Source organism: Desmodus rotundus, chromosome 5 (assembly GCF_022682495.2).
Source record: "Desmodus rotundus isolate HL8 chromosome 5, HLdesRot8A.1, whole genome shotgun sequence".
Lineage (NCBI taxonomy): Eukaryota > Metazoa > Chordata > Mammalia > Chiroptera > Phyllostomidae > Desmodus > Desmodus rotundus.
In genome coordinates this window covers 71,708,237-71,735,127 of record NC_071391.1, presented here as the reverse complement: position 1 = coordinate 71,735,127, position 26,891 = coordinate 71,708,237, and the positions used below count along the sequence as shown (strand labels likewise).

General features: G+C 43.7%; 1 protein-coding gene across 1 annotated transcript in view; it reads left to right on the top strand.

Annotated features, from left to right (window-relative positions):
* The window catches only part of PANX1 (pannexin 1), a 42,225-nt gene extending 18,883 nt beyond the window's left edge, over positions 1 to 23,342 (top strand). Inside the window, exons 3-5 of the mRNA XM_024574638.3 lie at positions 16,000 to 16,223; positions 17,319 to 17,992; positions 18,557 to 23,342. Coding sequence (XP_024430406.1) covers positions 16,000 to 16,223; positions 17,319 to 17,992; positions 18,557 to 18,636 — 978 coding nt within the window. The 3' untranslated portion in view covers positions 18,637 to 23,342. The remainder of the gene's footprint in view (positions 1 to 15,999; positions 16,224 to 17,318; positions 17,993 to 18,556) is intronic.
* The last annotated feature ends 3,549 nt before the right edge of the window (positions 23,343 to 26,891 follow it).

Sequence of the window (26,891 nt, the reverse complement as noted above, 5' to 3'; positions counted from 1 at the left end):
AATAGGACTTTGCTTCAGCCTGTCATTATTTTCAACTACTGGTCCTCTTGTCCGTGATGAAAACAGAACGTTTGTGTATCTTCTGGCATTCTGCACTGGGGAAAGCATGGTGTTTTAGCTTCTGAAAGCCAAAGGCTGAAGTCTGTTTGATTCTCCCCTGCCTTGGCTCTTGCCAACACAGTCAGCATCCTTATTTTTTAAAAAGAACAATTTAAGTCCTTGGCTTTGACTCAGGCCTGTTCCCTCATGTTTATGTACTGCGTGCCTTAGGCATGGTGATGCCCTACAGTGACGCTCTTCCTTGGGGCTGGGCTTTTCTCTTTGACTTTCAGCCTTAGCCGTAGTTGGGTCCTCATCAACTTTGTATGACGGCGTAGCCAGGGCAATAAGTAATAAGGATCTTCAGTAGGAAAGGGCACAGCTCCAGAAATTGAACAACTTTGTTTGCAAATCTAAATCCACACTGTTATAGTTCAAGTCTTTGTGTTATAATGGTCTTATGAGAATGGAAAAATTGTAATCAGTCTCCAGGCTGGGCATTGGTAGCTTCACAAAAGAAGAATGTATAGCTTGGGATTGTCCTTACATTAGAAAAGTTAGAGATTACAAAACTTTTAGAGCAGGAAGAAATTCAAAGATTTTGTTTGGGGTGCATTTTACATATAAGGATAAGGGGACTTGAAAGGTCAAGCCTAGGAGTCACAGGACTAGTTGCTGGCTGTGAGACTAGAATCGGGTCTCTGGGCTCCCATTGCTCCTGCAGGGTGGGAGGGGAATTCTCACAAAGCAGCACGGGTGGGCAAGCCTTAGGGTCCTTGTATTAGTTAGGGATCATGGAGCTCTCTTTCCGGAGGTGGTAGTCTAGGTTGTTTGGTTGGAAGTTTGGTTCAGGGTCTAAGCAGAGCTCTGGCCAGATTCACAGAGCTGGAGACAGAAACTGAAGTCAAGACCTGCCAAGTTGGAAGGACCCTGGTCAACAACCCATGTTTGAAAAGGCCATTGCCGATGAGTAAGAGGTAATCCAAAATTAAACCACCCCTCAGAGGGACTAGAGATCTGGTTTGAATCATTTCAATACCAGTTGAATGAGGGAGATATGGGATTGTCAGCATCTCCAGCCTACCTGCCTGCCGGAAGCAAAAATAAATCCATCTCTCTGGCAGAAGGTCACTTCCTCCAGACATTCAGATTCTTGCTCCAGTTTTTCACATGTAATGTTCAGCACTCAATTAAAAATAAGCAGGGTTCAAGAAAGCCAAGAAAAAAAAAACAGAACTAGAAACAGACCCATAGGGGACACAGATAATACATAGATCAGACACACACTTAAAATAATCATTAATATTATGTTCAAAGAAATAAGATAGTATGGAGAATTTCATAGGGAAACGGAAATTCTCAAACTGAAAACTCTACGTGGCAGAGAGTGGATTTTTGCTAACATTGATTGAAGGCCTGCCATATACCTTCTAGTATGTTTGTTACCAGAGGACCACACATGACGTGGTCCCTTCCTCTAGGACTCACATGTAAAGAAGATACTGAGAAGGAATAAACAGAAAGCTAGATGAGAAAAGGAGTGTGGTTATCATAGAAACCAAGGGAAGAACGTTTGCAGACAGAGCGGCGAACTCTGTTGAATGCTGCTGCGGAGAAGACCATGCAGTAAGGGTGAAACAAAACTTACTGGATGTGGTGAAATCATTGGTCACCCCGGCAGGAGTGGTTTTAGTGGAGACATGGGCACCAGATGGCAGTGTGAAGAAATAAAGATGACGGTCATAGATAATTCCTTCAGATTTTTTTCCTTTTTTAGAAAATCTCTGACCTAGAAAGGAGAGCAACAAGCTAGATAACTAGAGGGAAGGTTTGGGGTCTAGAAAGATTTCTTATTAGGAGAGCCTTTTGAACATACTCAAATGCTAATGGAAATAAGAAGGTAGAGAAGAGGCTGACAGGCACTGTCTGGGGAGGGCACATGGCACCTTCCACGAGAGGGGAAGGCGGTAGTTTGTCCTGTTGGGGAGCAGTGGGGCCTTGAGCAAATGTGGAGGGTCAGGCCAGGTTATATAGGATCTTTGAAAACTGAATAGGTGTTCTGGCTAAATGGTAGGGACAGTGGGAGCCATTGCAGGTGCTTGAGCAGGGTGAACATGGTGTTTCCAGGAGTTAACCCTCAGGGATGGTGTGCAGGAGGGAAGAGAGGCAGGGAGAGCCACTTGGTCGGCACAGAGTGGGGATCAGGAAATAGAAAGGAGGAGACATTGTCATTTCCAAGAAGGCAAAGAACAAACAAGTGAAACACTTGGTGTTTAATTGCTGACTAAAGGATTACGCTAAGGAATAGTCAAGGCGGTATCAGATGCTTAGACCAGGGGCCAGCAAACCTTCCTGTGAAGGGCCAGAGGGCAAATGTTTTCATCATGGCCGGTCATGGGCACTGTTGCAGCTACTCAGCTCTGCCAAGAGAGATGAAATGTGCACACTTGGTTGTGGCTGCACTTGGCTCACAAGTAGCAGTGTGCCATCCTCTGGGCTCAGGTGATTGAGAGCAGTGGGGCTGGTGGGAAGGAGACAGATTTGGGGTGTCACAGAAGGTAGAGCCAACAAGATATACTGATTGGACGTGGGAGGAAGAGAGAAAGATCAGAGTCAAGGATAAAACAAGGCCAAGGTTTTAGATGTTGGGTGAAGGTGAGGCCATTGGCTACTTAGGAGTCCGGGGAAGGAGAAGGTTTAGGAGGAAAACCAAATAGTTCTGCTTGAACACGTGAAATCAGAGATACTCGATGGCCCTGGGGGTGTCAGGTAGGCAGTAGGCTATGGTTCTGGAGATCCGAGGGTGGGTAGAGGCATAAATACAGGGTGGGGAAAAAGTATGTGTACAGTTGTTTGTGTGGAAAAATAATAAATAAATAATACAAGAATAAACTCCATGTTTCACATACAACGGCAAACCTACTTTTGCCCCACCCTGTCTAGTGGCTGTCAGAGGATAGATGGAGTTTAAAGCTGTGGGACTGGATGGGGTCCTCCAGGGAGTGAGCGTGGACAGGGACGAGGGCTGAGAGGTGCTCCAGCATTGAGAGGTGGTGGAGTAGGAGGTCTTGGCAAAGGAGCCAACACTGGGGGTCGTGGGGAAAATGAGAAGTGTGTGCTGTACAAATGAAAGACTGGACACCCTGTAAAGAAGGCCTGTGTCAGGATAACAGCCTGTGTCAAATGCCGCCCTGAGGGACTGAGACTCAGGGGAGCCCTGCATTTGGCTGGTGTCTTGGGTTCAGTTGTGTGCCCTAAAAGATATGCTGAAGCTCTAACCACATACACCCTAGAATGTGACTTTATTTGGAAATAGATGGAGTTAGTTAAATGCAGATATAATAATTAGTTAAGATGAGGTTATGCTGGAGTAGGCTGGGCCCCTGGACCAATATGACCAGTATCCTTATCAAAAGGAAATTCTGAGGCCCTGGCCAGGTGGCTCAGTTGGTTGGACCGTTGTCCCAATATGCCAAGATTGTAGGTTTGATCCCAGGTCAGGACACATACAAGAGTCGACCAATGAAGGCATTGATAGGCGTAATAGCAGGTCAGTGTTTTTTTCTCTCTCGCTCTCTCCCTCCCTCTCTCTTTCTAAAGTCAATTCTAAAAAAAATTTTTAAAAAGAAGGAAATTTGGACACAGACATGCACAGAAGGAAGATGATGTAAAAACACGGGGAGGAGATGACCACATGATGACAGGCAAACTGGAGTTCTGCCGTCCTTATCCAAGAAAGCGTGAGGCTACCGGAAACTGGAAGAGACACAGAAGGCTCCTCCCCTAGAAGCTTTGAAGGGAGCATAGACCTGCAAACACCTTGAGTTTGGACTCTTAGCCTTTGGAACTGTGAGAGAAAAAAATTCTGTTGTTCTAAGCCACCCAACTTGTCAGAAGGGGTTCTGGCAGCCCGAGAAAACCAGTGCAGAGAGACCAGTGCGCTGGTCAGAGAGCAATCCAGAGTCCGGCCTAACTGGAGGATTTGAACGTTACTGTGGCTTTCTGAGCCAGGCCAGATTCGGTAATCACATCTGCCTTATTTTCACAGTGACCTCTTTTTCAGTTTTTTTTTTTAGTTGTGGCAAAATATACACAACATAAAATGTACCTTTTTAACCACTTTTGGTGTGTAATTCAGTGATGTTAAGTATATTCACATTGTTGTATGACCCTCACCACCGTCCCTCTGAACTTTTTCATCTTCCCAAACTGAAGCTCTGTACTCATCAAATGCTAACTCTTTGTTTCCCCCTTCCCCACCCCCAGCAATCACCATTCTGTTTTCTGTCTCTTTGAGTTTACTTACTCTGGGAACCTGATGCAAGTAGAATCAAATAATATCTGTCCTTTGGTGTCTGGCTTATTTCACTTAGTGTAATGTTTTCAAGTTTCACCCATGTTATAGCATTTATCAGAATTCCCTTTCTTCTTAAGGCTGAATAATATTCCATTATATGTACATGCCACGTTTTATTTGTACATTCATCTATTGATGAACACTTGGGTTGTTTCCACCTCTTGGTGGTTGTGAATAATGCCCACCATGAACAGAGCTGTACAGATATCTGTTCGAGTCTCTACTTGCAGTTCTTTTAAAGAGCAGATACCCAGATGTGGGATTGCTGGATTCTTCTTCAAGCGTTGAAAACTTTTCCTGTTGGTTTTCTTTTCCACATTCAGTGGATATGTGCCTGTTAAGATGACTGGGATCATCTCATGCAGAGGGGAACGCTGAGGACCACAGTAGTTGATGCCTTGTCCAAGGTCCCATGGACAGATAGTGGGAGAGCAAGGGGCCTCCTTCAGATTGCAGAAGTTTATCACATGTGAAAAGGTGCAGGTTTAATTTGCATGGCTTCAGAAGTCTGCACTCTAACCTGTGGGTAAAAGTTACCAGGTGGTGAACTTCGGCTTGAGCCTCCTTAGGTCTTTCCAGTAGAATTGCTTCTGGCAGCAGAACCCACTGTTGACTCAGCAGGTCCTTAGTTCAGGGTGGGCCTGAAGATGTGTACCCTCTTCCCATATCTTTATTGCTCACCCTTGCTGCCTGTCTTTCATGTAAAACCCCAGCTCCTAAGGTGTACTCACCACCCAGCTACATCATCCTCACCCCCTTAGTCATTGGTAAGATGTCTCCATCCCAAGGTAAGGTCTGTGCCCTCCCAGACATCACATCTGACTCACCATTCTCTGTCTTATCTCCAAGAATTTTCACATCATTTCCACTTGCCATCCGTTGCCGTGGCCTCCTCGCTCTGAGTTCGTTGTTACCTGGAACTAAATTGGGGAGTCCCTCTCCTTACCACTGCCTCCTGCCCTCTGAGGGCCTCCCCCATGTCTTTCAGAGAAGATGGAATCTCCCACCTAAAAACATGCTCAGCTTCCTGCCAGCAGCCCTACCAGATGTCCCGGTGGCAGCACCAGCCTTTTCCCTCCCGTGTGATAAATGGAAAAAGGCTGGGCCCCTTTGCGTCCCACTTGTGTTCTAGATCCCCCCAATCCCTGTTTGAGGGAATCCTCATTACCCACTTTTCTCCTCTGTGTCTTCAACCCTTCTTTTCTACATGCTCTTCTTTCTGTTAACATTTTAGCACAATTGTTTCCACTCAACTGATCTTGCCCAGGTCACCAACAACCTCTCTGTTGAGAACTTAATTCTCACTCACCAGGGCTCATCCTACTTGACTTTGTCTGACATCCAGTCCTGTGGACCACGCCCTCCTGCAGGTGCTCTCTCTGCTCTTGGGGCAGAGTCTCCCTGGATGGGTAATGCTCCTTCTTTCCTGTCCATCTCTGAGAAGTTGGGGTTCCTCTGGGGCTCTGTCGAGGCTACTTTCTTTTCTCATGCTGTAGCCTGTCCCTAGATCATCTAATCTCCCATGGGCCATCAACACCCAGATCTTTTTATCTCCAGCCCAGCCTTCTCTCCTGAGCTCCAGATCCATACACCCAGCTGTGTCCCGAGCTTGAACACTTGAAGGTCTGGCGTGTGCTTCCAACACAAGTTGTTCGAAGCTGAACTCACTTTCCCTTCCTGTCCCCACTGGGACCTGTGACACCAGCCAGAAATCTGAGAGCCATTTCAACTCCTTCTGCTTCCTCCTGTAAGTTGCTGAGCCCCATCAGTTCTGCTTTCTTAAAAAGCTCAGAAACCCTCATTCCTACATCCACCACTCTAGGGCACCCAGTGGTCATCGCTCACCTTGCCGCGTTCCTTCCTGCTCTCCAATTCCACATAATTCTGGGGGGGTCTTTTTTTTGCTTGTCTGACTGTCATTTCCCCAAAACAAAACAAAAAAACTTCAAATCCCTATGAAATGTCTTTACCTCTTTTAAAAAACAAACCATTTTCTATAACCAGGTTCACTCTCCCTCTGGCCCCTGTGAACCATGCCGCCTCACTTCTAGATCCATCCTCACCACCCATGTGCTCCAGGGACCTTGACTTCCCTCGGGTCTCGTATTTCTTGGCTGTTTCAGACACACTCTGCTTTGAACACTCTTCACCTAACAACCCTCCTCCCTCCCCCAAATCTGGCTAACTCCTTACATATTATTCTGGTCTCAGCTTAAATGTCATTTCCACCTAGAAGCTTCCTCTGAGCTTCTAGACTGAAGGTTGTTGCCAGTTCAAATTGCTGCCAGAGCCAGGTGGGTCAGTGTGAAGCCTCAAGGAATAAGATCGTGGGGCCTCTGTGTGGACAGCAAACCACACTCTGCCTAAGACAGACAGGTCCTAAAAATGGGGTGCTGGCTAAGCAGAGCACCAGTCACACCCCATTCTGGTCCAGGTTGCTTGGTTGTACGTTCCCAGAGATCTGCACTTTTCCTGGAATCGCCCTGGGATATGTTAATTCCTTGCCTTAATTCTACTTCACTGGTTCTTTATTTCTAGGACTCAGATCCATATAAGCAGATGCTATGCCCAGGTCTTTTCCATGAGCATACAGCTGGGACAGTGCACAGTGCGTGGTGGGTCTGCAAAACACATGCATGGAGGGGAGGAGAGGAACAGGTAGCTTGTATGTCCTGTTCAGAACCAGACGTAGTTCTGTACGAGCATCTGAGTCTGGGTGAAAGACACAGGATTTATTATGTGGACACTTCCCAGTTCAGTTTCAAAACCAGAATGAAAACCAGGAGACTCAAATTTCCCCCAAAGAAGTTACTCCATATAATATTTAAATGTGTTTGTCATCAGCATAGAGTTTATGGCAGTGGTATAATTAACACTGTAAGTTCTCCCCACCTACGTCTTTCATTTCTCCTTTCCTCTTCCTCTTCCCTTTCTTTCCCATTCCATTTATTTCTCTGGTGGTCTGGCACCTCTTAAGGGAAGTCTTTTGTGCAAATGTGGGTTCATTCAAAGACACCAGCAGGTGGCGCCTTAGGACTTTGATAACGCCTTTTTGGAAGTGTTCTTTGTCAAGTTTGAGTTCATAATGTTGGCAACTGGTAGGCAAGATTTCTTTCTGAAACAGAAAAGCAGGGGGGTTTTGTACTGAAAAACAGAAGCAAACAATAAGAACAAGAAAATAAAATTAACAGAGTTGTCAAATTTTTCTTTATTTCTCTAAAGTGGCTTTATAGGAACTTAGTTTGGAGGAGTCCTCTGAGGCTGCCAGACCAGAGGTGTTCAAACCTTAGCATTATCTGTGTGCAAATATAGGATCCTGACCGCCATCCAAACCACTGAATAGGAACCTGTCGGGTTAATGTCAGGAATATGGGTTTTATCCACTTTCAGGAGATTCCTGGTACTGTTGGCCCAGCTTGGATTCCTGTGTAGATACCACTAATCTAGACTCATGTTTCCCAAACTCCACGTGCACACAAATCACCCAGACATTTTGTTGAAATATAGACTCAGACTTAGTTGGTCTGATGGGGCCTGAATTCTGCATTTCTAACAAGTTCCCAGGCAATGCTGAAATTAAGAAGCAAGGACTTATAGCAAGAATTGGCAAATTATGACGTAACATACACGCTCCAGCCACATGCAGCCCATCACCTGTTTGTACAAATAGTTTTATTGGCATACGGTCGTGTTCATTCATTTGCACATTGCCTGTGTCTATTTCACACTATGATAGAGTTCAGTAGTTGCCACAGAGACCATACAGCTCTCGAATGCTTACTGTCTGGCCCTGTGCAGGAAAAAGTTTGCCCACCCCTGATCTAGAGTACAAAGCCCTCCCAGCTGATTCGTTGAAAGGAAACTCCCTGCCTCACAGGACACTTCCTCCACTTTCTTACAGATCTTTAGGAAAGTTTCATTTTGCTTCCTTGAAACTGGGTTCTAATTCCATTGACAGGAGTCTTTTTCTTCTTCCGCATACAAACGCTCTGTTTACCATCCTCTCTCTTCCAGGTTTCTCCCTACGTTAGGTCCCTCCCAGAATATCACCCAACACAAAGCTTTGGGTGTCTTCCCTTGAGTGCAGAGTGGAATGGCATACCACCTCTTCTCTGTCATCTGTCAGCTGCTCATGGAATGCACTAGCTTTTTTAGGTAGCTCCTCCCTCTTGACATCTATATTTGGGGTTGTTTTTAAGCTGGTTACTGTCTGAACATCATGGAGCCAAGAACAAGCATCCTTTGTGTGTGTCTTTATTTCACTTCCTCATACAGTTTGTTCTTGATTTATCTGCTTCCTACTTTCTGCCCATTCCTTCCTGTCTCTTCAGTTCTCTTTTGCCCAACCCTTAAATGGTAGGGCCTCACATCCCTAACTGTTCCTCTTGTCTCCTACACATTCTCCTTGGATGCTCTTGGCCGTGCTTTTGGCTTCAACCATCTATATGCAGCAAAATTCTGAAGCAGGTGGCCAGTCAGATTTTCTTCCTTTATTTTCAGTTATCTACTGAATGTGTCTACCAAGATGTTCTTGACCACAGATATCTCATGTTCAAAACTTCTCATCCTCTTAGGTCTGTCCTTCCATCTCATTCTTTTCTACTGTGAGTTTGTGCCTTCTTGTTTCTTGATTTTCACTAATGGAACCACCACCAACGCCCTTGGATAAGCCAGAACTATTAGCTTCATTTCTTCCCCTATTCCATCTCTCACTTCCAAGTGTGCAGTGAAGTGTATGTTTCCCCCTGCATGTAGCTCTCAAATCCACCCTCCCTTCGCCCACTGTTGGTGCCTTAGCTCTGTGCTTATCTCTTCCTGCCTGGTCTCTCTTCTCTGCAGTGTGCTCCCTTCCCCACTGTTGTAATAGTCTTTCTAAATCAATTTGGTCATGTCGTCCACCAGTGGCTTCCCATTGTGGGTACAGTGGCAGTCCAAGGACTTCATAATTCAGTCCCTGCTAACCCTTTGTGTGAATTTCTGAAAATTGCTATAATCAATTACCACAAAGTTGACAGCTTCAAACAGCAGTGATTTTTTCTCTCACAGTTCTGGAGGCCAGAAGTTAGAAATCAAGGTGTCGGCAGGGTTGGTTCCTCCTTGAGGGTCCAGAGGGAAAATCTGTTACATGCCTCTCTTCTAGCTTCTGGTGGTGGCCAGCAACCCTTGGTGGCTGGTAAATGCCTATCACTCCCATCTCTGCCTCCTTCTTCACATAGCTTCTCCCCTGTGTGTCTCTGTGTCTTCATATGGCCTTCTTAGAGGGACACCAGTCACTGGATTAGGGCCCACCCTGATTAAGTATGCCCTCATCTTAACCAATTACATCTTCAAAGACTGTATTTCCAAATAATGTCACATGCAAAGGTTCCAGGTGGACATGAGTTTTGGGAGGAGTCAACCTAGTACATGCTTCCAGCCTCGGCTCTGACTACTCACCATGGGCTTGCTCATTTTATTTGGTGCCCCAGATGCATGAGAATTCACCAAGCAGATAAGGAGAAAAGACTCTAACAAAGGAAAGATAAGGAAAGGTGAAGTCCAAAGGGCCACAGAGAAGGTGAAATTTGAACTGTCTTAATATAATAATACTTTGTGTTATGTTTGGGTTTGTTTTTTTGTGTGTTTTTGTTTGTTTGGTTGGTTGGTTTTTGCCTCATTGTAAAACATAGCTCAGACTTCTGGCCAACATGGAGGTGTAACTAGATACACTGTGCCTGCTCACACAACCAAAAGAAGGACAAAGACAAATTTAAAAACAAAAAACAACCAGAACTGACAGAAAATCAGACTGTATAGAAGTCCGACAACTGAAGAGTTAAAGAAGAAACAAACATTCAGAATGGTAGGAGGGGCAGAGACCAGCAGCTGGGGCAGAGAGGATGCACGGCAAGGTGGCGGCTGGAGGACCAGTGCAGGTGAGGCAGCCGCTGGCAGACTGGGAGGTCCCACATTCTCATGCAGATAAACTGGGAGGAACAACTGGGGAGCGAGACCATGCAACCCAGGGTGCCAGCTCAAGGAAATAAAGCCTCAAAACCTCTGGCTATAAAAACCTGTGGGAATTTGTGTGGTAAGAGAAACTCCCATCCTCACAGGAGAGTTCATTGGAGAGACCCTCAGGGTCCTAGAACGTACATAAGCCCACCCACTCAGGAATTAGCACCAAAAGAGTCCAGTTAGCTTGTGGGTAGTGGGGGAAGTGACTGAAAGCCAGCCAAGAACCAAGCAAGCAGCCTTGTTCCCTCTCTAACCCCTTTCCCACAGACAGTGCCACAATGCCTCAACGTGGTTGCCCCACCCTGGTGAATACCTAAGGCTCTGCCTCTTACTATGTAACAGGCATGCTAAGACAAAAAATATATATATGGCCCAAATGAAAGAACAGATCAAATTTCCAAAAATAGAACTAAGTGATGAAGAGATAGCCAATCTATCAGATGCAGAGTTCAAACCACTGGTAATCAGGATGCTCACAGAAATGGTTGAGTATGGTCGCAAAATAGAGGGAAAAAAGTGAAGGCTATGAAAAGTGAAATAAAGAAAAATGGACAGGGAACCAACAGTGAAGGGAAGGAAATCAATGGTTTGGACCAGAAGGAAGAAATAAACATTCAACCAGAACAGAATGGAGAAACAAGAATTCTGAAAAACGAGGAGAGGCTTAGGAACCTCTGGGACAACTTTAAGCATTCCAACATCCGAATCATACGGGTGCCAGAAGGAGAAGAACTGCAGCAAGAAATTGAAAACTTATTTGAACAAATAATGAAGGAGAATTTCCCCAAACTGTCAAAAGAAATAGACTTCCAAGAAGTCCAGGAAGCTCAGAGAGTCCCAAAGAAGTTGGACCCAAGGAAGCACACACCAAGGCACATCGTAATTACATTACCCAAGATTAAAGATAAGGAGAGAATCTTAAAAGCAGTAAGAAAAAAGGAGACAGTTACCTACAAAGGAGTGCCCATAAAACCATCAGCTGACTTCTCAAAAGAAACCTTGCAGGCAAGAAGGGGCTGGAAAAAAGTATTCAAAATCATGAAAGGCAAGAACCTATATCCAAGATTACTCTGTCCAACAAAGTTGTCATTTAGAATGGAAGGGCAGATAAAGTGCTTCCCAGATAAGGTCAAGGTAAAGGAGTTCATCATCACCAAGCCCTTATTATATGAAATGTTAAAGGGATTTATCTAAGAAATTGAAGAAGATCAAAAACTATGAAGAGTAAAATGGCAACAAACTCACAACTATCAACAAATCCTAAAAAAAACAAAAACAAAAACTAAGCAAACAACTAGAACAGGAACAGTATCAGAGAAATGGAGATCACATGGAGGGTTTTCAGTGGGGTGGGGCAGGGGATGATTAGGGGGAAAAGGTACAGGGAATAAGAAGCATAATTGGTAAGCATAGAATAGATGGAGAGGAGCCAAAAATGGTATAGGAAACAGAGAAATCAGAGAACTTATATGTACAACCCATGGACATGAACTAAGGGCGGGGGAGGAATGCTGGAGGGTTGAGGGGTACAGGATGGAGGGGAGATAAAGGGGGAAAAATTAGGACAACTGTACTAGCATAATCAATAAAATATACTTTAAAAAAAAACAACTGAACCAAAAAAACAAAAAGAAACTAAGCAAACAACTAGAATAGGAACAGAATCACAGAAATGGAAATTACATGGAGGATTATGAGCCAGGAGCGAAAGGGGGAGAATGGGGGACAAGGTACAGGGAATAAGAAGCATAAATGGTAGGTACAAAATAGACAGGGGGAGGTTAAGAATAGTATGGGAAATGGAGAAGCCAAAGAACTTATATGTACAACCCATGGACATGAACTAAGATGAGGGGAGGGGAATACTGGTGGGAGGGAGGGTACAGGACGGAGGGGAATAATGGGGAGGAAAAATGGGACAACTATAATAGCATAATCAATAAAATATATTAAAAAATAAAACATAGCTCAGATGTTACCTTTTTTCCAGAGCTTCCCTTGACCTCCCCTAGGACAATCTTTCTTTTTTTTTAATTTTATTTATTTATTTTTAGAAAGAGGTGAAGGGAGGAAGAAAGATGGAGAGAAACATACATTGATTGATTGCCTCTTGCGCACAACCCCAACCAGGGACCAATCCCACAACCCAGGCATATGCTCTGACTGGGAATCGAACTGGCAACTTTTCGCTTTGCAGGATGATGCCCAATCCACTGAGCCACAACAGCCAGGGCCCCAAGGACATTTCTATTCCCTCAGCACCTACATATCTTGTGGCCATCACTTTTATGTTTTGATTGCTCAACTATTAGCTTGCGTTTTCACCTGGCCTAGGGCAGACTCCATACACCTCATCTGTGGGGCCGTGCTTTCAGCCCACTAAGTAGCACAGGCAAGGAGCCTAGAAGATATTTAGTAGTGAATTTGCCCACCTGCGTTTAATCCCATAAGACCTGATCACATACATTTCAGGGAGGAGTTGTTTAGTCCTACTTGGACAGTTCTTCACCTTAGATGAGGTGGGGAGGATTTGAACACTGAGGGAGGTTATGCCTGATCCCCTCCACGGTTCCCTCTGTCTGGGGGTTATGTTGTGACTATAGCCCCTTTCAGAAAAACACAGAATTTTTTTAAGGCAGATAGATAGACTGAAAACTCTGCCAAGTGTTTGGTTCCACATTGCTTTCAGAAGCTTCATTCTCACTGAAAGAACTCAGCACCACCATGGGCATCACGCTGCACAGTGTAGCCACAGCATGGAGAGATGCTGCGCACTGAGCACTGAGAACTGATGGGAGGAGACAGCCACAAGTAAAGCCGCTCCAGTCCATCCAGTAGATGCAGTCGTGAAACTCAGCAGTTTGTCCTTGTTCCTATTTGGATAAAAGAATTTTAAAGACTATAATGCTTTTATGATGGCTGTTTTAGTTGAATTGATTTTAATACTACCATGTAACAGATTCACTGAAAGTCGCCTTTTATTTTTGATGGGGAAAAACAGAGGTTTAACTGTAGAAAACCAAGAAATAGGGGCATTCAACTACATTTCTAAGGGGTGATCAAGGTACAAGAATATTTTTGGAGCAATCAAACATCCAATATGTAATTCCTTGAAACATTCATTTTTCTAATTACAATAAGCTGTACTGAACTGCTCATTAGTACTAACTAATACTTCAAGTGGGCATGTTAGAAAAATTGCCACAGACTGAAAACAGTCACTTTTTAATTCAGAAGAACAGTTTGAGGTTAAATGTTGTCATTCAAATAGCTTTGAAATAAAAGTGGTCTGTAAAAATATTTCACATTCCCAAGTTAGAAATACTTCCCTCTGATTCCCAAAGAGGGTGCAGGGCCCTTTGGGCTGTGCGAGCAGCACGGACTCCAGGTCGCACAGTTGCATTTGTATACTAATGGGCACCCTCCAGGGTGGGCGAGGACCAAAGGAAACTGCTTCTCACTGCAGCCAGCCCTGCACTGGGCATCCCATACTCAGCTAATCATAGCCTCTTCCGTGTGACATTGTGCAGCAAATTGGGTTAATTTTGAGAAGCCCTAGCCCATGCCAGAACCCCATGTGAAGCGGCTATATTGGTGAGAGGGCTTTGCAAAGTTCAGAGCCATCTGTGGGATTTCTCTCTTTCCTCTGCAGCAGGGATCCCTAACATGAGGTCTGTGATGGTATCAGGGAGTGTGTAACTGGGATAGGGAAACACATCAGCTTAATCTTTTATGCTCTTCTGACTAAAATTTAACATTAAAAAATACGTGTGTGTGTGCCACAATCCATAATGGTATCAGTGGTACTTAAGACTTTGTTATCCACAGAAATCACAGATAACTTGAAATACTGTTTCCCCTTCACTACTTCACAGTTCATGTTGCCGGACCATCTGTTAGATTCTATCAAGTGTGTTAATAAAGAATCATGTGCAAAATTGTTTGAAGTGTTTTATGCATTTAAAAATATTGTTCTCCATGAAAAACAAGGAAAGATTCAGGAGCCATCACAGAACCAGGAAGCCTAGGGAGACGTGACAACTAAATGAGGTGGATCCCCTGGACTGGCTCTTGGAACAGAAATAAGACATTCATGGGAACACTGGATAAATCCAAAAGTCTGGAATTTAGATCATAGTAATGTGCCAATGACGGGTTCTTAGTCTCGACAGGTGTACCCTAGAAATGTAAGATGTTAACAGTGGGGACCTCTGGGTGAAGGGTATTTGAGAACTCTCTGTACCCTCTCTGCCGCTGCCCACAGCCAGAGATGTGTGAAGTGGAGGTTTTGTGTCAGTTCAGGGCCTCTTCCTGTTATAACTCCGAGGAACTGCGGGGAGAGAGCAATCTGAAGTAGGGAGGAGTTTTCCAGAGAAGTGAAATAATTTGCAGTGTCTTATGGTGGAAAAGCCATGGCTTTGGGATTAAAGGCCAGGCTTCGTATTCTGGTTCTGTCACCAGCTTTGTGCTCTGCAGCCAGTAAGCTGCTGTGGACTCCCTCGCCCCCCTTGCAAAATGCAGCCATCAATAAAGGCCTTACCAGCGTCATTATGACGACTGAAGGTGAGGTGCCTATTAGGTAGCCCTTCACTGGTTTTAGCTGGTATGTTTTAGTGCCTATTACATGCCAAGTGCCATACTAAGCATTTTTCATAAGCAGTCTAACTTAATCTTCATAAGACCTGTATTACATGACCTTTTCATAGACATGAAAACTGAGGGTCCGAGGCACAATGATCTCTGACCCTTAGTGGCCCAAGGCCAGTAAGCTGAGCTTGAATTTAGTTCTGCGCTGCCTGAAGTTAGCTCATGGACTTCCTGTGTCTTTTCTTGAGGCTAAGCCTTTCCTGACCACCCGATTAACTTGGTTTCGGGTGCTCTTCATCCTCTCTGACTTCTGAGTCCCCTCGTTTGTTTTGCACGTATATCAGCGTCCGGATGTCCTCCTCCTGGCACTGTTGTCCATGCGGTGGGCTTCTCCCACTGGAGATTATCCGGCTGTGTATGTAAATGAGGGTGTTGCGCTGTGCTCACGTCTGTCCCAATATAGAAGGTTTGTTCCTCATTCTGTGATTTCTAACTGCTTCAGTTGTTGGATGGGATGATTAGTAAATTGCTGAAGCCAAAATTTTTCTCATTTGTTTTGAGCAAAGTTATGCATTTCTGTGTTATTCTCCCAGATTCCAGAGCTGGGGAATGAGAGCTCTACGCTTTAATGACCTCTTAAAAACAACAACAACAAGATAAAGAACCTAGCAGAGGCCATTGCGACATTTACCTCTTCCTTCATTGGGATTTGTTGAGGGATTACTCAAAAGAACATAGGAGTAATTTCATTTTTTTGGTTCCTTCTGTAATTAGAAGAGACACCTAGTGCCACCATGTAGTGGCCAATTATTTCCAATTAAAGTCTATTGAAGAGGAGAAACCAGTATCAAGCGAATTGAGCCATAAGAAGTAGTTACTAGGTGATGAGCCTTATTTCCACAGGTGATATGGGCATGCACATTTGTCTAAAAATGAGGAAGCCAGAGCAGCACTGAGCATGGTTAGGTGACTTTAGTGGGAGGTTCTTTGATCCCATGGTTTGCTCTCTTGTGTTTCAGTTTTTCCCCTACATCCTGTTGCTGGTTGCCATCCTCCTGTACCTGCCCTCCCTGTTCTGGCGTTTTGCAGCTGCTCCACACATTTGCTCAGATTTGAAGTTCATCTTGGAAGAACTTGACAAAGTTTACAACCGCGCAATTAAAGCCGCAAAGAGCGCACGTGACCTCGACCTGAGAGATGGTGTCTCCCCAGTTCCTGGTTCCAATGAGAACGTAGGGCAAAGGTAACTTAGTCCCCAGCAGGTACCAAGTTGGGTTTTACAGTACACGTGTTTTCTGCCCTTTTCCTGCCAGTCTGGGCTTCAGATTCCCACTGCCAGCAGATGGGGGCCATCATCCACCTGGTGACAGTTTGTGGGAGCCAGGTAGTCTCACTGTCCCTAAATTTACCCCCATCTGCATACCCCAGCACTGCACTCCCATCAAGAGTCCTCCCCTTGTTGAGTGAAGCATCACCATCTCATGTTCTAAAATGCAGTTCTAGTAGAGGTAACAGGGTATGGTACTAGGTGTCGCTTGCTTGCTTTCACCTCCACCTTAATGGGGAAGCCCAGAGGATTATGAGGCCCCTGAGCAGGTGTGAGAGAAGTAGGGAATGAGTAGGCAGTGCCTTGCCTTTTTCACATTCTTCCTCTGGTTCTTGTGATTAGCAATAGCAATAATAGTAATGGCTCTTATTTTTAAAATACTTAATATATCCCAGATACCATATTGAGTTCTCTAAGTACATTATTTCATTTAACCCTCAGAGCATCATTTTCAACTGAGTGCATTTATCTCTCTCTCCCTCCATTTTCAGATAAAAACACTGTCCTGTAGCCATTAGTGGGGGAGGTGGGACCTGAGCCAGGGCTGTTGGGCCCACAGCCTGAGACCACACCACTGCTTCCTGCCCTTTGCCAGTAGGAAGCCCATGTGTTCTGGCTGGGCTGGAAAATTCTTTTTTACTTTATTCTGCACACTTGAGCATAAAATTATAGTTTAAAAAAAGCAACAGGACAAGAACTATCAAATTTACTTAACAAACATGTACGTTTACTAGGTACCAGGTGTTCTAAGAATTTACAAATAACTCATTTAACAAACTAGACCCTTTTTTAAAATGTTAAGGAGAAAGGTATTTTATTATTGCTTTTCACTTTTCTTAAAAATACTGATATTTTTTTTCTCTTGTACTTAAGTGAAGTTACAAGTAGAGGAGTATGGGAGGGAAGGTGTTTGAGATTTTTAGTGTGCTGTTGTTGAATGTGTTTATTTCTTTAATATTTGATGGTCTTGGTAAGGCTTTAATTTTTTAATTTCTTTCTTTTTCTTTTTAGTTTGTGGGAGATATCTGAAAGCCACTTCAAGTACCCAATTGTGGAACAGTACTTGAAGACAAAGAAAAACTCTAATACTTTAATTGTCAAGTACATCAGCGGCCGGGTGCTAACACTCAGCATCGTACTGTTAGCATGTGTCTACCTGGGCTACTACGTTAGCCTCTCTTCCCTCTCGGATGAGTTTGTCTGCAGCATCAAATCAGGGATCCTGAGAAATGACAGCACCGTCCCTGATCGGTTTCAGTGCAAACTCATCGCCGTTGGCATCTTCCAGTTGCTCAGTTTCATTAACCTCGTGGTTTATGTTCTACTGGTTCCCGTAGTTGTCTACACGCTGTTTGTTCCACTGCGGCAGAAGACAGAAGTTCTCAAAGTGTATGAAATCCTGCCCACTTTTGATGTTCTGCATTTCAAGTCTCAAGGATACAATGACTTGAGTCTCTACAATCTTTTCTTGGAGGAGAATATAAGTGAACTCAAGTCATACAAGTGTCTTAAGGTACTGGAGAATATTAAAAGCAGCTGTCAGGGCATCGACCCATTGGTTCTCCTGATTAACCTCGGCACGATCAAGATGGATGTTTTTGATGGCAAAGTTGTCGATGGCAAAAATCACAAGCAGGATGAGACGATGGGAGAGGAGCAGGGGAACCAGATGGCAGACCTCAAAGGTAAGGTTAGCTTTCAGGGATTGGCTGAGGGAACCCACAGAGACTCTTTGCAGCTGCCTTTTATGAATGATTGACAGTCTTTGTCATGCCCACTATTGGGCATTAAACCATTCTCCTAGAATGGTCTTAGGTGAAACACTCAAGTACTAGGAGAGAGAGGGAAAGAATTGGGGCTACCCCAAATTTCCAAAGAAGGAAAGCATCTGTGCTTTCCCTAGACTGTGCTTTTTCCTCCTCATTCCTTCTGTTTCATACTCTGCCTCTTGCTCAAGCATTCCTCCTTGCTGTCATTCTTGCTTTTTTTTTTTTCTTGTTTTACTGGCTTTTTTCCCTGTACCTCTAATCCTCTTGTTTTTCATTCTCTGTCTCTTTTAAAAAGGAACAAAAGTTTATTGGTTTAATTGTTGCCCTGACCTAACTTCACTATGCATTGAAATTTGGCTAAGAAGCAATACCTGGTAAGGCAAAGAACATGAAAGATTTATAGCAGAACAGAAGTTAGTTCATGCTAATGGTTCCTGCTATGTGCCTCCTGTCATAGATATTTGTTTTCCATTTTGACAGATTTGAATGTACACAGTGGAACTAAAGCAAATAATGGAGAGGGGAATGCTCGACAGAGACTTCTGGATTCTTCTTGCTGATGATTTTTTGTCAACTTTAGATCCATGACTTCTGTGACATGGGATTCATTTTGGCTAAAGTGCCTCTGTCAGGTTTCAGCTGGTTTGCAGTAAATGGTTCTTGGTAGTGGTAGAACACGACTTACTGAGTCCCTAATGAAAATGACGATGAGCAAAATGTTGTGGGAGAACCGTTCATGAACTTCTTTTGAGAAGAAATGCAGAGATAAGTAAACCACAGCAAGTTCTCACCAAATGAAAATGGGAAAGACTAATCAAAGTAAGAGTAGTAGCCCTTTTGGTGTCTCAGAGAAACACTTTTCTGTGTAGACTGTGCGATGAGACTCAGAGCTACTGGAAAGCAAGGACTTGGGGAGATTTTTTGTTTTGTTTTATGAAGTAATAATAAGCATGTCAGGATTCAGTTTAATGTGGATCTCCTACAAACCCTGACTGTTGGACAAGAAAAACACTCACTGGCTGTGGACCCAGATGCACCTGCTCTTCGCCTCATCCTAAACTGGGAGAAATGCTGGTACCAGCCTTGGTCTCGCACGCCCCGGCTCTCTTCACACTGCTGCTTGTGAGCCTTGGCTCACTGAAGTTCTCTGACCAGTTTTTGTTACCATCTGTTGTGAAGGGCCCAGGCCCAAGCACTGCTCCGTATAAGATAGAATTTAAAGGATATTTAATTGTGACTTCCATACAGGAAAGAATGCTTCCAAAAGAGCCAGTGGGGAAATTGGAACTTATGGAACAGGTTAATTCAGTCACTTTTCAAGGGTGTTCTTCAGTGCTTTCCTCTGTTAGCAAAAGCATTTGAAATAGGATGTTACTTAAACAAATTCCCCGAATGCAGAATGCTTCAAGTGAGGGACATTTGCCTCTGATCAGAACATATCAATGACGTCTGCCATATGGTGTTCCTGGTGCCAGAACAACTTAGCAGTTTACTTTATTTATAATTAAGCACATCTTTTAAAAATTTTATTATTATTATTATTATTATTATTTTGACTTAGAATCATATGGTGTCAGACTTGAGGCCATTTGGGAAGAGCATTCTATCACTGGTGGACAGTTAGAGAATAAATGATACAAATGGGTATATGATATAAATCCAAGTATCATTTCATAAACATTTAAGGCATATTCAGAACAGATAAAAACTTTAACGAATTCTGACCATGTAAATGCATCGTCATTATATTTTATACAAAATTCTTTAAAATGACATCTGTGGACCTCCTCATTTTCATTCTTAAAAAGTTAACACATTGCTGAAGTGAGTAATGCTCAGGAACCTCAAAGCTTACATGTGGCTTTAGGGACAGTTATCAACGTGATCTCATGACTGTTTGGTGAAAAACAAAAGTTATATAAGCTGCTCTTTGTCTTTCAGAAATTCATAAAAGCAGATTTGTGTGTGTGCGTGTGCTTTGTGGTGGTTTCTGAAATGGATAGCTAATGATAAATAACCAGGAATACAATCGGTGCTTTAAATTATTCTTATTTCTTGATGTTTATTACCATTAAATTGCAATGGTAATAAACAATTAAATTGTAATACTGTAATGGAAATGACAGTAACCTAAATAACCAATTTTGTTACATATTTATATCATTGTATCTGAGATGTTTGATCATAATTCTGAAAATTTGAATTATTGAATTATTTGAATATTTGAATTATTTGAATTTGAAAATTTGAAAATTTGATCATAATTCTACATTTGAAAAGATTTCTGAGATATATTTTTTTATGAAATGCTTTTTTTTCCCCAAAAAATCTTCATCTTTTCTGTGGACTGCCTCTAATTTGTATTTCGAAGCAGTAAAAGTGGGCACATTATTTAGGAGATAAGGAACTCTCTAGGTCCCATCATGTGTCATCCTTTCATCAGAGTTATAAATGGCTTCTGTTCATTTCCCCATTCCTACATTCTGAGCTCCGATAGGGTCTGTGATGTCCCAGACATCACACTAGTCACTGACTACATGGGTGTGAATGAGACAGGTCCTCATCTTTGAGGAGTTCAGAGTCCAGTAAAAGACAGTGAAGACAGAGGCAGGTACCGAGAAGAAGAGTAGCCACCATAAAGTCTCTTCCAGAAAACTCACAGCTAGTGCTCTGTGTACCTGGGAAATACCATGTTGTTTTTTTCTTTCTCGTAGTTTCTGTTCTGGTGCTTTTGAGACTCTACTTACATTTTTCCCAGAGGCTCTAGTTACATGTTCCCCAGACTACAGCTTGGACAAAACCCTATCAGAGATGGGGATTTTGAACAGTAAGTGCTCCAGTCACTCCACCTGTCACACCTTGCCTGGCAGGGGGTGGGGGGCACAAGCCGATGGGGCACATGGAGCTGCCCATGAACAACAGTCATGGCACCAGGAGACTGATGTGCATGTCTGGGCATGTATTTTGGCTTAGACAAAAAGTGTTATTAGGAAAGTTAACCCATCCATCCATGGTGAGTTACTGGCCTAGTGGTCTGCGTTTCAGGAGCCAAACTCCTGAGGGTGAGGAGTCTTTGATTGCTCTGTTAAAGGAGACAAACAGATCCTAAATGATCACCCCCGGTAGGGCTTGACCTTGTCCCTGGCCCGGGTCTTCCTAGTAAACCAACAGGGGGCTTCAAAACCAGATTCATAACAACATTCATGTTGCAGCTGGGACTGGGACCCATCATTCTGAACGCAGTGACCAGCTGCATGTATAATTTTACCAAGGGTCAGGCAGAGACCCTCCAATGCAGAGGTTCTTAAACTTTTGGGAAGTTACAAACTCCCTTGAAAATATTTTCTTAAAGCTATGGACCTTCTCTTCAGATATACACAAATATTAAAGAAACCTTCAGGGGTCATAGTCCATCCACCCAGGGTTAAGCTGTGTTTTACTGGCTGAAGGCCAAGCCACGCAGGAGAGAACAGCAGCCCCTGCTGCCTTTGTGGAAACACTAAGTCACAGCTATATGTTTATTTTTGAACGAAGTGCACATTTTGAGTAACCAACGTCATTTTCTAGAGTCAGACTGGAAATGTCAGTTGCAGGAGTGAGTTGGAAGAGGTAACCTGGAATGATCGGGCAGTTGGCAGTGACCACTGTTCTCTGGCCACCAGGTGTAATCTTATTCCACACCCAAATCACTGTCCCCGTGCAGCCTCACTGGAGTGTGAGGAGGGTGGCATAACACTTGTAAAGTGCTTTGTCCTACCGCGTAGTGGTTCTGTCACAAAGCTAGAAACTTCCATTTGTGTGGTGGTCTTGATGTTCTTGTTTCGTTTGTGGAAACAACGTGTTCACCGCGTATCTTCTCCCATCCAAGAATGAGCAAAGGTGGGGCAGCAGGGCACTGGGAGCTTGTTCCTGGGAGAATTAGTTCAGCTCTTAGACGCAGGTGGATACACACCTTTTTAAATGTCCTCGTGTTTGGTTTATTTTGCTATTGTCAGTTCAGGGTAAATAGGAGATCCATGAGGGCGGGAGTGTTTATCCAGTGCTGTACATCAAGCTCCTAAAACAATGACTGTTGTGTAACAGGCGTTCTCCAATATTTGTTGTATGCATGAGCACACTGTTGTGATAAGTCCTGGGTTTTTGACAGCTGTGATTTGATTTTAAAAGGCAGATGGTTCTCCGAAGGAGAGAGGAAGGGAGGCTCATTTAGCTTCTTGGTGGAGAGGGAACTATTTCTGCAGATGAATAGGTTTCCACATATAAATAGTGACAGTCTGTAGCTTTTTATTGTGGAGTTAGTCATTATCACTTTCCAAATTCAAAACAAGTTGAGTGTTGTCTCACAATGATTAGAGAAATTGAAGTTTTAAAGGTCCTGGTCTCTGTATTTACCAGAATAATCTCATGGAAAGGATTGTTGATTGAAATGTGCCATTATCAGTAATCAAGGTTTCATCTCTCAGGACACTACAATGAGCTAGCTCCTTCTGGGCAGTCATTGGCTTGGCTCTATTTTTCACAAGTAAAGTAAAACCTTTAAAAAACAGGTTGTCAAAGATGATGTTGTGTTATTTGCGGAGTGTCGTAAATGTTAATCTGTGCTTGGTTTGTCTTGCCTGCTTTAAATGAAGTGTTTTTGTTCTTGGTTCCCTTTTTAGTGGTAAAAATACTTTCTCACTTAAAGCATGCGGTTTGATCAGTAATTGTTATTCAAGTTCCTGAAAGTTGTAAAAGTTTCTCATGCCTTGAGTGTGTGCCCCCTGTCCACCAGAGGAGGAGAAGCCTTGTAGAGTTCTACAAGGTCACATGTTCCCTGCAAAACGAAGCCATCAGCTCCTCTTTGACAAGTTGGCTTTTTAAAAGCATCATAATTACAATTTAATAGTGCTTCTACGTATAATTTAAATTCTCCTTAATGACTAAATTTCTTCAAAACTTTTAAAGAAAAACATGTATGTTCTCATTACTGTGTCATTTGGTAAGAAGGGGGGCTTCTAGTCCACAAAAAAGTCAAAAGATGAGAACATATCATGGTTTAGAAAGTTATCCTTAAAAACAGCACAAGCGATTTGAAAGCTTTGCATTTTGATGGTTATCACTATTACATTTCGTGTTTCCATATGAGCCAGTTGTCTGAGATCTGCATTCTGATCACGCTGACTTCATCCAAGGGGGGATGAAAGGCTGGAGTCAAGGCCGTGGGGTTCATACATAAAGGGGAAACTGTTTTGGTTCCACATGGTTGTGTCCACCTAAATAAAACTTCTCTGAGTAATGAAAAATGTGTCTTAGTATTCCTTGCCTTCTCTTCAGAGAAGATGTAGCAGAAGGTGAGTCCTGAAATGTCTTGAGGCTCATTCCTGTCTGTTGGATACATCAGATTCAGTAGGCTTCATAGTATTTACGGAAATCCAGCTGGCGGTAATTAAAGGAAGAAAGCCTTGATTAAGGGCCCACAGATTCTGGCATTCTAAAGCAGCAGTCACGTGCTTTTTCTGATTGGGGATTGTTTGCCTTGGAGAGGAAGGCGTACAGACTAATGCTTGGAGACATTCTCGGCCTTCCCATTTGCTCGTTGCTTCCTCCTGCTCCCCAGCTGTTTCCTAGGGTGGTAGTCCAGGAACCTTGGAAGTTGTATTCATTTTCCATCATTGTGTTACAAATTATTGCTACTTCAGCAGCTTAAATGAATACATTTATTATTTCACAGTGTCCTGGGTCAAGAGTCTGGACGTGGCTGAGCTGAGTCCTCTGCTCAGGGTCTGGCAGGGCTGCAGTCAAAGTGTGGGTGGGTTACAGTCTCATCAGAGGCTCCCTCAGGTGGCTGGCAGAATTCATTTCCTTCTGACTGACTTCTTGTTACTGAATGTTGGCTGGAGGCGGCCCACGTTTCCCTGCCTTGTGGGTGTCTCTAACAGGACTGCTTATGTCATCAAGCCCCTAGGATTGTGTCTCACCTCAGGTAGGGCCTGGGCCCTCTTTTAAGGGTTTCTACCTGATTACGTCAGGCCATTCAAAATACTCTCCCTTTTGGTTAATTCAGAATCAACTGCTTTGGAAACTTAAGTTCTGTGAACTTAAGATCTGTGAAATCCCTTCAGCTGTGCCATATTCTGTTGCGTGAAAGCAAGTCACAGGTCCCGCCCACACTTGGGCGTGGGGGTGGGGTAGAGATTATATGGGGCATGAACATCAGAGGAATCAAGGGGGCCACCTAGGGTCTGCCTGCCGTGGAAGTTGTCCTAAATCCCAACCTCTCTGTCTCTGAGCCTGTGGTATGTCCTCAGCATCTTTCCAAGGCCCAGTGATATCTTTCAGGCTCTGGCCATTTCTTTCCTGAATTCCTCTAAAGGTCTCATCATTTCTGACCCATTTTCCACATTCTTTTCAGTGGATCTGTTAGAATTAAATCTGATTGTGTCAACCCTCTCCACCACCCCTCCCCCACCATTTTAAGTCCCTCGGGACTCTTCATGGACTTCAGGATAAAGAACAAACTTGTGACTGAATCCACAAAAGGCCGACCTCCTACCCACTTCTACAAATTCATCCCCTCTGGGATTAAGACCCCACCCTTATGACTTCATTTAACGTTAATTACCTGCTAAAGACCATATCTGAACATACAGTCACATTGTGGAGTTAGGGCTTCAATATGTGAGTTTTGCAGAGGGGAACAGTTCAGTCACCAGCAGGGTATATACCCAAGAGAATTGAAAGCAGGGTCTTGAAGAGGTATTTATATAACCATATTCATAGAATCATTATTCATAATAGCTCAAAGGTAAAATCAACCCAAATGCCCACTGGTGGGTGAACAGCTAGAGAAAATATGGTACATGCATAATGTCCTTTAGGAGGAAGGAAGTTCTGACACATGCTACATGGACAGACCTTGAGGACATGCTCAGTGAAATAAGCCAGTCACACACACACACGAAAGGGAAAAACCATACATATGATTCCACTTATGTTAGGTCCCTAGGACAGTGAAGTTCACACAGAAAGGAGAATGGTGGTTTCTAGGGGCTGGGGAGAGGGAGAACAGAGCGTTGTTTAATGGACATAGAATTCAGTTTTGCCAGATGAAGAGGGTCCTGGAGATGGGTTGCATTACACTTGAGTGTACTTAACACTACTGAACTGTACACTGAACTGAACACAATAGTTAAGATGGTAAATTTTATGTTGTGGGTATTTCACAACAATAGAAGAACTATACTCTGCCATCTCCTGCAGGATGCTCTGTGTGACCTCTCCCCTCCTTTTGCCACGATTCAGGTGTTGCTCCCGTGCCAGTGGTGGTGGCACACGGCCTCGGTGCTTGGTGCTGTTCAGTTCTGCATGGTGTTCCTGCCTGCCGCCACTAGCTTGGGAGGCCCTTGAAGGCCGTGGTGGTGTCTCCCTTGCCCCTGTATCCCCAGCACCTGGCCCACAGCCTGACACCCACCCAGAAACTAAGGAATTATTTATGCCTTCGTGTCCCACATGAATATCTCCTGAGGATGCCCAGTGGACAGGAGCATCGGATTTGAAGGGCACCATCCTCGGGCCAATCATTAGTTTTCACTACCGCTCCCCCCCGTTTTGCCCAATTCGAAGTGGCCAAGCACAAGGCATCCTCCATCCTCCCATTTTAGTGACTGCGGGCTTCTCTGGGGCCCTTTCTGAAGCACTTCTAAGGAGCTTTCCCTGCTGCTGGTTTCTCCACCAGCACTCATGCTAACTGGCATCCGAGCAGCCTCACATCGTTTCCTAAAGGTACTAACATACACCATCTTATCTGAACCCAGCAGTTTGGCCTAGTATTGATTTGAAATACTGACACCATTGTAGTAAGAGGAGAATGATTTGTTCATAGACTGTGCCTGGTCAGGAAAGAGGCTCAGTCTATGATGCTCCCCGCCACAACCATCACCACCACCCAGGGGAAGTACAGGTTAAGCAGGGACCCCCCAGCTGGAGGTTGCTGGCCTGGGCTTGCAGCTCTGTATTCCCCTTCTTGAATGTTAGATGAACAAAGAGAAGGAACAAATACATGCTCCTTGTGGTACACCAGAGACCAGACAGCTCAGGGAAAAGAGAAGCAGGTCAAGTGTGGAGGATGAAGGAAAATCAAAATTCATTTTCCAAGAGCCCTGTTCTAATGTTTCCATGTGTCTTTTCTCATACAAAAGGGAAAGGAAAACAAGAGGAACTAAAGTGCTATCAAAAATCACTTCCAAATCCCCAGAAATAATAATTTGCATTACACCTCAAGAAATGAAGAGGCCAATAGAACCCAAGCTTCCATGGAAACCTACGGAATGTAAAACAAAATATTCTAATGGTAATTTCAGAAGTAAAGAGACCCCAAAGATTCTAATACTCAATGCATTTATTCATTTTAAATATCAACACTGTCTGTTACAAAGGCAGTATTGTTCAGCATAGCGGCCCTGGAGGCTCTTCACCATCTTTTCAAGTACCTCATAAGTAATATCATCCCCTGAGAGAAGGGAGGCTTCATTTAAGCAAAAAGAAAAGAAATTGCTCCAAACTATGGCTGCTTCAAAAATGAATGAAAAAAAAGCAAGCATTAGGAAAAGGGTGGTCTAGGCAGGCTATATGATGAGAGCCACATAAGTAATTTTTTTTAGTCCTCACCCAAAATCATTTAGCGAGGGAGAGAGAGAGAGAGAAATATTGACCGGTTGCCTCCCGTACAGGCCTGGACTGGAGATATAAGAAGTATTGGGAGTTTTACATGTTTTTTTTCATGCTAAGTCTTTGATCCAGCATGGATTTTACACTTACAGCATATCTCATTTCAGAC